At 41.9% G+C, this 15,531-nt stretch overlaps 1 protein-coding gene across 4 annotated transcripts in view; it reads left to right on the top strand.

Moving 5' to 3' along the window:
- Positions 1-15,531, top strand: part of CACNB2 (calcium voltage-gated channel auxiliary subunit beta 2) — a 731,917-nt gene that overhangs the window by 654,044 nt on the left and 62,342 nt on the right. For all 4 annotated transcript variants that reach the window (XM_029588744.1, XM_029588746.1, XM_029588747.1 and 1 more), the window contains 2 exons: positions 4,531-4,589; positions 13,751-13,860. In XM_029588744.1, coding sequence (XP_029444604.1) covers positions 4,531-4,589; positions 13,751-13,860 — 169 coding nt within the window. The remainder of the gene's footprint in view (positions 1-4,530; positions 4,590-13,750; positions 13,861-15,531) is intronic.

Here is a 15,531-nt window from a genome sequence, read left to right as displayed (position 1 = left end):
ATTTGCATGATGAATAATGCAAATGCATGGAAAGAAAGTCATTAATTGTCAATTTTATGTAAATATTTTATCATGGCCGACTGACGCCTAAAAGGTGGTCAGCCCAGGCAATAAAATAAATCTACACCTATTTGAAAAACGTTGAGAGGTGCTCGGCTAGGAGATCTGGGACCACTAATACAGGTCTCAGAAGGCTCCCGCTAGACACATTAAAGCGGCAAAAAAAAAATAAAAAGTCACTGAGCCAAATGGTGGATGTTTGAGAGCGGAGTCTCAGTGCTGATACCCACTGGGACTTCCAGTTGAGGTGGCCTTATCACATCTAAAATGAGAAAAAAGCTACAAGTGTGCACGTAGAGCGCCCCCCACACACACACAGCCAAAATTACTTCAGGAATCTGGCACCACTTTTCCCTGAGCCACCCCCACCCCCAAAGTAAAATCAGTCAATCCCCACCACCCCAAAGTGCCTCATGAAAACCCTCCAGCCCCCCGACGCTGCCCTCCATTGAAAACTCTCTAACCCACCCTCGCATCATCGAAAAGTAACAGCAAACAATCCCCCCAGCTTCACTGAAGTCCCTACATTCAAACCCCTAACCCCTCCCCAAAACAAAAAGCTCCATACCTCTCCACCCTCGCTTTCCGCTTTCAAAAATGCCGCTCTCACATTCCACTACGGCATGGCATCCTTAGTGGCCGGCCTAATGCTCCAGCCAGCCCTGGTTCCACTTGGCATATACTTACTCTGCTGAAATCATGCAGTCTAATATTTTCAAAGGTTAACATAATTCATTAATTCTAGGTGATGTGCATTGATTTGCAATGAAATAGAAAATAAAGACGATATTTCCTATTTCATTGCGTTTTGGGGGGGGGGAGTGGGGGCCGACGAAACAATAGGAAACCCCACGAAATTCCGTGTGTGTGGTTTTCTTATTTTTTTTTGGGGGGGGGAGAGAATGGGCACATAAAAAAAAAAATCCAAACCCACGCCAACCCTTCAACTTAAATTATTGCAAACCCCCCCCCCCCCCAAGACTTGCCAAAAGTCCCTGGTGGTCCAGTAGGGTCCCGGGAGCGATCTCCCCCCTCTCAGTTCATCGGCTGCCACTAATCAAAATGGCGCTGGTGGGCTCTTTGCCCTTACCATGTGACAGGGGCTACCAGTGCCATTGGTCGGCCCCTGTCACATGGTAGGAGCAATGAATGGCCCGCGACATTTCTTAAGATGGCTCCTGGGACCCCTGCTGGACCACCAGGGACTTTCGGCAAGTTTTGGGGGTGGGGTAGGGAAGGTGGGGGGTTGGGTGTGTTCGGGTTTTTTCGTTTCGGGGCAGCCGAAATAAAAAATTGGCCCAAACTGCAGGAAAACAAAAATTTCTGCAGCAGGCTGATAACAAAGGCTGAACCAAAGGCTCAGCAAATCACATCTCTATTAAATTCCTACCATTAGGGTAAGTTTTACTGACCTGAAATTTTTGCCTTGTCTTTGCTCCCAGTTTTATGAAAGGAGATCAAGTCTGTCCATATCAGTCTTCAACAACCACTTCTGTCTCCAAAAATGACTGAGCAAAATTGGTAGGCCCATCAAGTTCTCTAAGAGGGTTAATTTTGTAATATCATAGGTAACATATGCTTAAAATATGCATCCAAGTTACACCAATTTTTAACGGGAATGTACACATATTTGCTTTGAAAATTATCCCATCAAAAGTTACCTGCATTAGTTACACTGACTATCTAGAGCAGGTAAATTTCCTATGTAAATTTATGTGCATACTTATTAAAATAAAAAAGTATGCATAAAAGTGAAAACTACACTCTTGGGATTAGGTATGTCTGCGCATTCTGGGTAAAATTTACATGCAAACAAGGTATATGTGCATAAGTTTATCTGCACATTGGATAAGAAAGTTTATTCAACCACATTTCTGCACATAAAAGTGTTTTATGCATGGAAATGTATTTGAAAATTGCCCCCCTTATATCTTTGAATGTATCCTGTCTGGCCCCATTCCTTGTGCTAGATGTATCAACAAATATCATAAAAAAGCCCAATTACACACAGAGTTAAAAAACTTTGTTTTGGTTCATTCATTCATTTTGTAGCTCATAATTGTTTGTTAGAATCAATCTGAAACAAAAAAAAAATATGTCTTCATAAGATTTGCTTTCTTGTTTTACATTAAAGTCATTGGGGAAGCGATCTTTAGTCCCTTGACTTCAATATAAACAAAAAATAGGCTGGGGTCCAGTCCTAGGCCCTCGTCCACTGCCAGGGCCCATCCCATTGTGGAGGCCCCTGCCCAATACCAGAGTTTGGCCCGAGGCTAGGTCCCATTGCTGAGGCCCAGGCCTGACACTGGGATGCACCTCAAGGCCTGGTCTTATCACCTAAAACAAACACCAAGGCCCAGTCCAAGGCTGGATCTGTTGTCTAGGCCAGGGTCCCATCATCAAAGCCTGAGCCTATGCCACGCCTGATGTCAGGGCCTGGCCCAAAGCTAGGTCCCACTGTTCAGGCCCAGGCCTAGGTCCAGGCCCAATTCCAACGTAGAAGTCCAGTCCAAGACCATGGCCCAGACCCAGGAAGCTCCAGAGGCCCAGGAAAAGGTCTTGTGCCATCTTTTTTCTTTTGCAATTGCTGAAAACATTGCTGTCCATTGGAAGAACGAACCACAGTGACGCCACTGCGGCCCCCTTTCTCCCTAATCAGATGACTGAATATTGATGTATAAACATACATTTCAATGGCTGTACATCAAATAGTTACTTGTCCACTTGGAGGAGAGGGCCGCAAGTGGCATCACTGTAGTGTATCCTTCCAGCAGACAGCGCATTTTTGATCATCGCAGAAGAAGGAAGACATCAGACATCCTGGGCCTGGGGCCTCAGCGACAAGCCAGGCCCTGACGTAAGGCCTAGGCCCAGACCTTGGTGATGAGAACCTGGCCTTGGGCTTCAGACTAGGCTTCAAGCTAGGCATGGGCCTCAGTGGCAGGACCTGGCCTTGGACTAGACCCTGATGTTGGGCGATGGGACCAGCCTTCTGGGCTGGGTCTAGGCTTGAGGACCTAAGACTTGGTGATGGGATCTGCTCTCGAGCCAGGTCCTGGTGCCAGGTCTGAACCTGGCACCAGGATCATGCTTGGATCTCAACAACGGGATCTGGCCTTGGCCAGGCCCCAGTGTCAGAGACAGAACCTAGTCTTGGTCTGGGCCCCAGAAATGGCACCAGGGACCCTGCACTGGGCCTAGGCCTCCGCAAAGGGACCAATCAGAAGCCTACTCCTGCCTGAGGCTCCTTTTGTTTTTTAATTTACAAAATGAAAATATCCAGAATAATTTGGGGTATTTTCGTTGGAGGCTATTTCTGGTTCATTTTATTTGTACCAACCAAAAATGGCCTCATTCATCGTGTTTTACTCATTTATTTCAAACAAATGCCTATCCTTAGCCAATATATACCCCGAAAATATTCAAACTGCAAACTTACATGTTATGAATGTTCAAAAGGAAAACAGGAAACAAATAGAGTGTTTTCATGAATGTCAGTTTTTAAAGAAGTCATCTTTTAATGTAGATAAAACTCTTTAACAAAAAAAGAAATAAGAACATAGTGCCAAAATTGCTTTATGAAGAAGGAATTTTGCCCTGATTCTTATTTGGTGAGAAAAGAATTGACCCAAACCTTAGTTCCTTTCTGAACTCTTTCGGTGTAATAATCAAAGGCATTTCCATGGATAAAATTGTTTTTTTACCCATGGAAATGGACCCTTTCATTATTGCCCACTTTGAATGCAAAAATGCCTCTATTTTTAGCCATAAACTGGGGAGGTTTTCCAGGGGGTGAGGTTAGGTAAGAGAATGGAGCAACTTGCATAGTTTTGTTCTGGTAAATGGCCCGTAAAAAAAAGCTTTGTAAAATCTGAGCAGGTAGCTTTTTGTTAGGCAATAATCTCAACAAAACTTCCAGGGTAGTTTTCCTTGCTTTTTGGTGCAAGCCTCACAGACAAAAGTATCTATGTAGTTTGATCCAACATGAACACTTTTGATTATTGTCCCTTTTATTTTTTTTTTCTCTTTCCTTCACTTTAGTAAGTACAAGTTACTATTTATAAATTTCGCATTTCATACACGAAGCACATTTGAGATATGATGAGAGATTTGTTCAAGTGTTTAAAAACTCCTGGAAATGGACTCTCAATTCATTCTAACATACATAGAAGGGTCAAATAGTTCCAACATTTTGGTCCCTCACTCTGGAAAAGAATCCTGACTAGAAACTGAAAAACTGAAATTTTAATTTCCACAAATTGGTATGTACAGTATGTGGGATTTAGCGGTGATATCTTTGAGTTTTCATTCACCAAACTTTAGTGTGTGCTGTTTTTTTAAGTCAGCATTGATTTACTACTGACTTAAAATTAGAATCCTACCTGATTAAACATCTGGATATCACCTTATGATGATCTAGATATGGCTTACAAAATTTATGAATTTGTAATATGTTGCTTTCATTTTCAGGTGACAGATATGATGCAGAAAGCATTATTTGATTTTTTAAAACACAGATTTGAAGGGCGGTAAGTATTGCTAATGTTACAATTTTTCCATCTGGTCCTTTTCTCATTGATGCTACCGGGAGACTGGAAAATGTTTATAGGCATAAAAGGTCACTTATGGCAATAAATAGGAAGTGCTATTGAGAGACGTAAATGGCAAGTGTTCAAGATGGGTAGTTTTATCACCCTATGTGAACATATAGTATCCGTGTACCTTTTTGTGTGTGTGTGTGTGTGTGTGTGTATATATATATATATATATATATATATATATATATATATATATATATATATTTATATATTTAATATAGAGATAGATAGATATATAGATAGATATAGGTGTGTGATGGCATACCTTTGTTAAACTTTTTTGACTAAGAATAAATTAAATAGTAGATATTAGAGATGAGCTTTGTTTTTTCTACCGGGTCGTTTTTGAGTCTGATGCACAGAGGCCCATTGAATGATGAGTCTGGGCTAGGATGGTTTGAATCCCCATTGTCTCTAATGTTACTAGTAGCAGTAACAACTGCATTAATGGCAGCAGGAGCACTGAAGGGTAGTTAGTGGTAAAACCCACTTTAATACCCAGTGTACTAACGACTCTATGCATTTTAGTACATTGGGTGCTAAATTTGCTGCTAATGTCCATATTAAAGTCAGCACATTAACAGCTGATTTTAATGTAGTTTAGTACATAGTCCCTAAGGGCCGGATTTTAAAAAGGTTACGCGCGTAAATCAGGAGGATTCACGCACGTAACCTGTCTTATGCGCGCCGGGCCTGTTTTAAAGAGGCCCGGGACACGTGTAAGTCCCAGGGATTTACAAAAGGGGCGGTCTGGGGACGGGGTGGTCCGGGGGCAGAGCAGGGCCAAAGGCCTCCGACAGAGCGGCCATTGCCTCTGTGTTGGAGGATCGAGCGCCGGCAGGCTGCCGGCGCGCCCAACTTGCGCCTGCCCAGAGGCAGGTGCGGTTAGGGGAACGGGGGAAGGCAGCCTTGCGCGCGCTGACCCCTGATTTTATAACTTGCGCATGCATGTGTTAATGAAAAATAATGTGGTGAGGAAAGTAATGAACTTGGAAAGGTGGATGAGTATTAGGGATGTGCATTTGTTAGAAGAAAAAAAAAAAAGAAAAAATGCAATGAAACACCCTTGTTGAAAAGATAATCCTGCCGAAATTTGGATTTTTTTTTTTGTTTCGGCAAATAGTGCACGAGATTTCCCAAAACAAACAAATGAAAAAAGCCCCTCAATGAAACAAAATTTGAGTGCAAACCTCTCCCAGTGAAAGAAAACAAAACTAAATTGATTGGCCTGCACACACCTATCAAATATATTCCCCCGAATATAGAAATGTAAAGACACAAAATTCTGTAAATCAGAATCACTAACATCATTCACCTTTCCAAAGCGGTGTTGTACAAGGTTGATTAAAGGAGGTCAGGAAAACAGTGGCTCAGCTGATTGCTTGCTTATAGAAAGGACAGTAATGACTGCTGCTTTCCTTCCAAAGCAGTGCTTTGAGGCATATTTAATAGAATATGGATATGTGCAACCCAAATATTCACACAAAAATATTCTGAAGAATTTTCAGCCGGTCTCTGGTCAGCAGAGTTAGCTGGATAAACTTATCAGACTAACTTTGTTGAGATATTCTGCAGTGCAGCAGCAGCAGCAGCAGCACTGAGTATACCCAAATATCTTAAAGCTAGGTTTACCCAACTAACTTGGGGACTGCTTTACGGCATGACCAGCATTAATCAGATAACTTAACAGCTTCAAAATGCCCCGGAATGCCTCCAAGTTATCTGGCTTAGTTTATCCGATTAGCTATGCAGCCAATCAGCCAGAAGTGTTTTGAAATCCTGAATTTATCTAGCTAAGTCCGAACCTGATTTAGCCTGACAAATGACACTGAATATCACCCTTATAGATAACTTTTAGCAACTAAATATAATAAATTCAGTACTTTCTGTTAAAGTTTAAAAAGTAGAAGTCTGACTTGCAAGGAATTGCGGTTTCTAGTCAAGGGTTGTACATTATTGTATAAACAACAGAAATGTGATAGTTCTTAATTTTTAGTTCTTAAGTTCTGATAGCAGTACTGAAATGGAAGACTGCATTGGATATGCTATATTCAGCACTCCCCGCTGCATGGATTGTGTTCAACTGGACACAATGAATTTGATTGCTCTTAAAACAAAAATCTATAATTCTTTTAAAAATATTTATTTATTTTATTTATTATTTCAAATCTTTCTATACCGTTGTTAAGTTATGTACCATCGCAACGGTTTATAACTTAGATCATGTTAAACTCACATCTTTGGAAGAATGTGAGATGTAGCTGACTTGGGCCAAAGCAGGTTTATTAATGACAGAGCCAAACCAGCACTAAGGCTGAGCTCCAGCTTGGATTTATATGCTTAAAGAAAAATAAAGCCGCAGAAGCTATTTGCATGCTATAAAGAGAAGGCATAAAGTGTTACTCTAGTTGATCAATATCAATGAATAAATATCAGAGTATTCTCACTGGTTTGCTTTTCTTCAATCATTCACAAATCTGAATTATATCCAGGGACCCAACTGAAAGTAGAGGCAGTTAGGCCAGTAATCACCATTTAAGGCTATAACCATACTCTTCCAAATATGTTTATTACTGAATGATTTTTATATCTAAACATCTAGACCAAGAATGTTACTGAAGCAACTTTAAAGTGAATTTTCAAAACGTTACGTACGTAACATATATGCACGTATCTTTTTAAAATAGGTGGGTAGAGAATGCACGTTCAGCATATTGATATATGTGGTTTTAATACATTGCATGTATTAGAGCATAAGCCTAAATACACGTGAATGTTGCAGGGTAGAGATGCGTGCATGTTATAACATATGTATATCATACATGTAACCCTTTTTTCAAGGATGACATGTGTCCTAAAGGGCCATAAAAGAATTTGTATCTTGTCAATCTCTTTTCCCTTCTTCCAGTCCCCAGGGTGGGCTTTTTTTGTTGGGGGAAAGGATAACTTTTAAGGCCCAGGGCAGGTGTATCTTACTTTGTGTGTGCATTATCCAGGCTCTTTGGGGCAGGTACTTGTACAGACCAGGTGAGACTCACTGGCTAGGTGTTCAAATGAAAGTTTACTGTGATCTGTTGTAATGTAATCAAGATGTATAAATAACATAAGGTCCAAATACATCCAGGTTTACCGATGGCAGAAAAGTACAGGATTTAGTCTTTTCCTCTCTGTGTAAATGTTCCTCAATGTGGTGAATTGAGATCTGATTATCCTCCATTGGGGCAAGAATAATTATCCCAACATGGCCAGGGTGTCTAGCAGTGGATAAGGCACCCTGGTTCCCACGGTACCTGAGGTCTATGGTCTAAATCCCAATCTCCAGCCTGGCTGCTGTCCTGCATTCTGGGTCGGTCTTAGAGTGTCTTCTTGTTCTCTGCTCTCCTGAAACTGTTCTCCACTCAGATATCAAGGGACCCTCCTGGAGGAAAGGTCAACACTAGAAGCAGGTCTTAACTTCCCAATTTGATGGGAAAACTCAAATCTTTAATAGAAAAAGGATGTCTCTTCCCTGGCATCTCTGCAACCTCCTCGGCTGGGGCAAAGAGGTGTGCAAGTCCCTCCACTCTTGGAGAGGGGTTCCTGCCTCCCAGAAGGTACAGTCTGGTACACAAAAATCTTAAAATACTACCAATGGGGAAAAAAACTCTTTGTCTTTCTTCCCTCCAGTCCTTGTCGCAGAGACCTGGCAAGCAGTATCTCTCCTTCCTTATCCAGGCAGAGGGACCAAATTGGAGAGCACATCAAAAACTTCTATCCCCTCCAAAATCAAATCTACACTGCCACACTACTCCATAGAGGAATCCCCTCTTCTGGGTTGGGATTATACCACCTCCGGTATCTTCGGGGGGAGTTGCTATAGAGAATGGTATCTCCCTTCTAGCTGACTAAATTCAAGGGCAGGGATCGAGAGCCATCTAGTAGAGACCAGGGGTCTCTACATATGCATGTGTTATAAAAATCTCAGATTTTCATACTGTAACTCAATCATTTATTCTGTCTTCATTGGACTAATGCAATGTTTTATTCCCAAAACCTATTACAGGTACTGCAATTTATACAGAACTCTGCAGCTCGTCTCATTTTTGGTACCAAAATTCGTGACCATATTTCTCCAGCTCTAGCTAGCCTTCACTGGCAGATGAAGTTTAAAGTCCTCCTTTTGATGTTTAAAGCTCTCCACAGTCTGGCCCCTCCAGGCATTGTGTCTTCTAAAAGAGGCACTGCCCCACCCGCTGCCTCCGCTCCTCACAGTATTTGGTTGAGATTCCATCGCTCTCCTTGTCTAATTAGCAACCTCCGCAAGCAGATCTTTTGTATCATAGACCCTCACAACCTCTGCAAGCAGATCTTTTGTATCATAGACCCTGCTCTGAAACAGCCTTACTGCATCTGTTAGAGCAGAGAGTGATCTTTCTCAGTTTAGGAAGAATTTAGACACATCTCTTTTCTCTAGCCTTCCCAGACTGAGTATTTTTGTGATTCCACTAGTAGGAAATGACATTTATGTCACTGCCACGAGCAGCCTCACTTACCAATGCTGGCCTCTACTGGTTCTGCTCTCCTGTGCGCCCTTGCCTAAGTGAGCCATGCGGCTAGAGAGATGCTGGCAGTCTGCCATGTGACTGTGAGCCTCCACTGCTGCCATCTTCTTCACAGCCTGTATGCTGCCTACTCTGCTGGGCCACCTCGCTCCTGCATGGCCTGGAAATGCCGCATCTGCCTTTCCCTGTAGTCCTGACGTAGGTGGAAATTCCACAGACACTGCCGGATTGCCACCGGCAGCATTCTTCTAGGCACCCACATGCCTCTTCTTAATTTAAAGGGACCATGGTGGGAAAAGCCTCACGGCCCCTCCTGATGATGTCCTTCTTGAAATCCTATAAAAGGGCTCTTCAGTCAGTTCTTTGTGGCCTTCGAAAAGGTCTGCTAGCGCTTTCAAGGTCATCCATGCTTCACGTTTCTGGTCTCCTGATTCCTGTGATCTCTTCACCTTGTTCCTGAATCCAAGTCCTTGCCTTGTTCCTTGTTCCAAGCCTTCATCCTGTCTAGAGTCTTCAGAGTCTTTGTTGCTGGTTCAAGTCTTTGGAAGTCCTTCCTTGGTTTTAAAGTCTGAGTCTGAGTCTAAGTCTGAATTCGAGTTCCCATCCCTGGTCTTCGGAGTTCATGTTCCAGCTTCCGCCTTGTTCCAGGTCTTTGAGTCCAATGCCTGTGCTGTTGTTGGCATAGTCTGCAGCCAGCCCCGGGGTTGTGTAGGGCACACAGTGGTGCCAGACTCTCTCAGAGCCTTCATCATGTTCCAAGTCCTGAGCCTTCGTCTTGTTCCAGAGTCCTCAGCCTCTGTCTGTCCTCATGCTCTAACTGCTTCTAAGCGGCAGTCCGAAAGGGCTTTTGCGTGTTGAAGGGCTACCCCAGAGACCAGCATGGGTTGCTGGTTCTCAGTTCTAGGAGCATGTTGGATGTCCAAGTGTTTCTGGTTCCAAGCTAAGAGTGTTCTTGTTTCAGCAAGCCCGTGCCCGTATGCGTTCGCCCGCCAACAGCGTGGACCATAGCCAGCCCTGGGGTTGTGCAGGTCACATCGCGGCACAGGGCCTCATGCTCTGAAACACCCATCCACGCTCGCATTAATATTGCTCGATCTTGTTAAGCTATGGGGTTTTTTGTTTCCAAGAGATGTATTCACTAATGTATAACCAACCTCGTTCCCTTATCTATTATACTTCAACAACCAACATCCATCCAAAAGGGAACTTCTCGTATTGTAGTTTCTTTTGTGCGGTGGCTAGCGTAGCGTCAGCCTTGATTTTGGCTTGACTCTATATGCCAGCGTCCGCGTTTTTATTCTTTATTTTTATTTGGAAATCACTTTTTTTTGTATCTATTTTTTTATAAATAGTTAAGAATAGTGCTTCATGGCGCTCCCGTTTATGCAGGCTGACCCGGTTTTAATAATAAGTCTTAATCTTCAGATCGCACTTAGCTTAATATGTGTCTTATTGCCGCTGCTGATTAGGGTCCGGCAAGCAGAAGCGGACCCTAATCAGCAGCGGCAATAAGACACATATTAAGCTAAGTGCGATCTGAAGATTAAGACTTATTATTAAAACCGGGTCAGCCTGCATAAACGGGAGCGCCATGAAGCACTATTCTTAACTATTTATAAAAAAATAGATACAAAAAAAAGTGATTTCCAAATAAAAATAAAGAATAAAAACGCGGACGCTGGCATATAGAGTCAAGCCAAAATCAAGGCTGACGCTACGCTAGCCACCGCACAAAAGAAACTACAATACGAGAAGTTCCCTTTTGGATGGGTGTTGGTTGTTGAAGTCCAAGAGATGTATAGCAATGTTGCTTTTTAGTTGTTTTGGCATGTTTATGTTTTGTGTTGTGTAAGGTTTGTTATGCTTTACTGTGTTTGTTGACTGTAATCTGCTGAGATTGGGTGGATCAGCAGAAGAAATGGCAGTAAGTAAATAAATAAATAAATAATAAAATACTATAGTAAATCTATGTGCTGCCATATACACACATATATACCACCATGTGATGTTATTTGAAAGTTATCCTCTGCATAAGGCAATAAAGTATAGTTGTATAGAGTATTTTTAATACAGTATAGATACAGAGAGACAACAATAACAGACAGGAAAATATAATAAGGACAGTCGAGACCCTTGTTGGCATCCCTTCCTTCCCTATTTCAAACACTATACCTAATCCAGTCCTACCACTTCAAATCATCAAATCAAATACAAAGCATGTTGCTCAATAATTAAAATGGAAACAATTTAGTGGAAAAATCAACATATGCAGCTTATATTTATTATAAATAACAAAACTGTTTCATATACCTAAGCCATGCACCCTACAAATCTCAAATTCATAGCACTGATTGACTCCCCACTGCATTCCTGAGTACATACAGTTACTGCATTCCACAATACTTGCAGTTCTGGTCAGTTCCAGAAAGTTCTTCATTTAACTGCCAGTGCTTTCTCTGGATCTTCAGTGCCACTAACGCACATGCACGCTGTGCTTTGTCATCTGGGCCCCTGCCATGTTACCAGCTAGGCTGTCCTCTTCTGGTGCAACAGAACCCTGTTCATAACGCCCCAGTGGATATCTGTCAGCCAGATGGGTCCAGCAATTGGGAAACCCCTGGGCCTAGCTGCTGCTGCTTCCCCTGTGCTACGAGACTGCCTGACCAGGAAGAGGTAGCTCCCTACCCCTGAGCAACATTCCTTTGGATTCAGCTACTGCTCATTGCTGACATCCGCCTGGGCCGCACCCCTGCCCCCGTCTCTTTGGTTCAGGTACCCTAGAACTTCAACCTAAATCTATGATGAATTCAAAAAGCAAAAAATACCCTCTCCTGAACTTTCTGTCCCCAACCTGTGTCTGTGTTCATGGGTGATTGGAAGTGAGTGACCACACTGAGAAGGGAAAAGAGTACCCGAATCCACTGTTCTCTTAAACCCTTCCTGTAATGCAGCTCAAATTCCTAAAGTTTCCTGACATCCTCCCAATCCATTGCAGTGGGCATTGTTCTGCTGTGATTTTGAATTATAATAAAGGTCTCTGGCGAATGGGTCTTACTGGAGGGAAGGGAGTGTCAGGGCATGGCACCATGTTTTTGGCTGCAACTGCATGTCCTGGCTCAATGCCTTTTATTTATAGTACAATTTAGAGAAAAACAAAAAAAGAGAGAGAAAAAAAGCCCAAGCAGTCAAAAGGAAGTTTGTTTCAAGATCTTCAGGAGGGCAAAGGAGAATCTATGAAACCTGCAGTATTGAGATTGAAGGCAGTAATTCTTATGAGATAGGGACATGAAGACTGGAGCAAGAGGGGAAAGGAGGAATAGAGCTTGATGAGAGGTCACCGAGATATTGCATGCACAGGTTTACATACAGAATGTCATCATTGTGCATTCTTGGTGTGAAAGTATTTTGTAACATCACAAAGCAATTCTAGCACCCAAAGGATTTTTAAGGTTAGATTTCTTTTTACTGAAGAGGTCACCAGAGTAAACCAACAGGGTCATTTATCAAATAGCGTTATGGCGTTTTTGCATGCGTTAAGGCATTTTCGCATGTGTTAAGCACCTTTAACACATGCGAAAACCCCTTAACGCATGCGAAAATGCATTTAACGCATGGTGTGATGCAAATCAGAAAAAGAGGAGTTAGGGGTGGGTTCACTGTTTTGTGAAGCCCTATTGCATGGCTTTAACATTGTGATATTTTTGCCCATGCTGGTTTAAGTTGTTTTGAAGCTCCTGGAGAGCCAGCCTAGCTATCAGGGCCTGTCTGAGAGAGAGAGAGAGAGAGAGAGAGAAAGCCTAGCCATAATGCCCTCACCCTAGATAGGTATTTATATCTCTATGGGAGGCCCACCTAGTAACTCGAGGTGAGGTTTAGGTATCTAGGGGCAATTGACCTTCAAAGTGAGACGTACGAACAGAACAGTGCTCTCTTGTGAAGATCTGATGACCTTTGGATTGAGGAAACTCTAGCTTGATGGCTTCTCTCCCTGGTTAACATCAAGCTAGGTTGAGAGAACATTGCACAAATCTCATCTTTGGGTGAGTTTCCTCACTCCGAAGGTCATCAAATCTTCACAAGAGAGCACTGTTCTGTTTGTATGTCTCACTTTGAATGTCAAAGTGTGGCCCCTAACCCCCTACACTAATACCTACACCTCACCTCGAGTTACTAGGTGGGCCTCCCATAGAGATATAAATACCTATCTAGTGTGAGAACATTATGACTTCTCTCTCTCTCTCTCCCTCCCTCCCCCAGCCCTGATAGTACCACAATTCTCACACTTATCTCAAAGTGTTAGCGCTTCACATAGGTATTAGTGCAAATTGCGATAAACTGCCTATTACCATAAAAAACTCAACCCTTTTTCTATCGCATGCAATATTTAGTGCATTTTGATAAATCCAGGCCTAAAGGAGGTATCTAATTTCTAATATAATTCAATTTTAATAGAAGCTCTGTAATTTAGTTTGTTCATTTACTTTTCCCTAGCTGATGAACATTGCCATACAAATCTTGTCTTTATCTTTTTTTCTTTTTTTGTCTGCACAGAATATCAATTACACGGGTCACAGCAGATATCTCGCTTGCCAAACGTTCAGTATTAAACAATCCCAGTAAGCACGCAATAATAGAACGCTCTAATACAAGGTCAAGTTTAGGTAAGTGTACATTCAGAGGATTATTGACACTCTTGCTCCCCTGACGTACTTCCCCATTGGTGGCCTTATTCTTACCTCTGATGTCATTCATCCGGAAGTAAAGATTCCTGGCATCACTGAATTCCAAATTTAACTGGTAAAATATGGCTGTATGAATTAAATTCCTTCTTAGCAGAGATTGTCATGTAAGGGAGGGACTAGAAATGCCGGCATGGACATCACTGATACATATTCGTGGTTGTTTTCTAAATGGTTTATTAAACAAATAAATACAATAATCTTATTTGCTTCAAAAAGGTGCAGTTCAAATTATTTGATAGCACATTGCTTTGGTCAATAATACTGAAATGATTATAAATTTATATATGGGTTTGTTTCATCAGTCTTTTCCCATAGGTGCAAAGGGCAGTTCTGAATAACTCGTGTTTTGTGCAATATGCACACTTAACTCTCAAAACAATCTAAATCAAAAAATGTCCAGTGTGGAAAAACAACAATACTTAAGGCCACACAAAATTCTAAGAAATTATTTTGTGAAAAACTCTAACAAAAAAAGTCTTACAAAGGATTTTATTTACAATGCACCCAACCTAATTGATTAAAGGACCTTCATTTTTAGGGCAATATCATCACAAAGCTTCAAATGGCAAAGAAATCATTGCCTGGACCCATAATATATAATCATCAGTCCTGTATTTGTGAACCACTCACTTTTTATACACATTTTTTTAAGCATGTAAAAATGAGTTACTTTTCTTGTTAAGCCCGCAGCTGAATCGAGCCATCAAATGTCCCAATTCAAGGAATCGGGCAACTCTTCAAATTGCACAGGTTTTCTAGTAAATCTGCGATAGAACTGCAGCTGTAACACTGTTACCACGCTGCCCCTCTGTCGCTACCCAACATGGACCGGGTTTCAAGGAACATGCCTTCTTCCTCAGGGGATCGTTCACACAGCAGCATTCTGCAGCAAAACATGCATTTCGCAGCATTTGACGCCACTCGAATGACTCCAGTAAATCTGGGATAGAACTGCAACATTCGAGTGTGTGAATGATCCCCTGAGGAAGAAGGTGTTGTCCTTTGAAACCCGGTCCATATTGGGTAGTGATAGAGGAGCAGCGTGGTAACAGTGCTGGAGTTGCAGATCTATCGCAGATTTACTGGAAAGACTGTAATTTGAAAACGTGCCTGATTCCTGGAATTGGACGTTTATTTATTTTTATTTAGATGTTTTATATACCAAGATGGCTCAATTCGGCTGCGGGCTTCATAAGAAAAGTAACTCATTTTTACATGCATAAAAAATGTGTATAAAAAATGAGTGGTTCATGAATACAGGACCGATGATTATTTATTATGGGGCCAGGCAATGACTACTATGCCGTTTGAAGCTTTGCGATGATATTGAGTTAAAAATGAAGGTCCTTTTACCAATTATGTTGTGTGCATTTTTGTAAAAAAATCTTTTGTAAGACTTTATCTGTCAGATATTTTCGCACTTAGCTCTCAGTCATAAAGAACATGCATGTTGAATGCACCCACGCACGCTGCACCAGCAATTTGTGCGGGTGGCCCAAAGTGGTAAAACTGGGTGCGTTACAATTTGAAAATCCCATGGATGTGTGGAGGTTTTTTAAATTACTTCCCCCAACCTAAGCATGCCCACAG

The sequence above is a fragment of the Rhinatrema bivittatum genome, chromosome 2, assembly GCF_901001135.1.
Source record: "Rhinatrema bivittatum chromosome 2, aRhiBiv1.1, whole genome shotgun sequence".
Classification (NCBI taxonomy): domain Eukaryota; kingdom Metazoa; phylum Chordata; class Amphibia; order Gymnophiona; family Rhinatrematidae; genus Rhinatrema; species Rhinatrema bivittatum.
The sequence above is the reverse complement of the archived record's forward strand: the minus strand, read 5'-3'. Positions and strand labels throughout refer to the sequence as shown.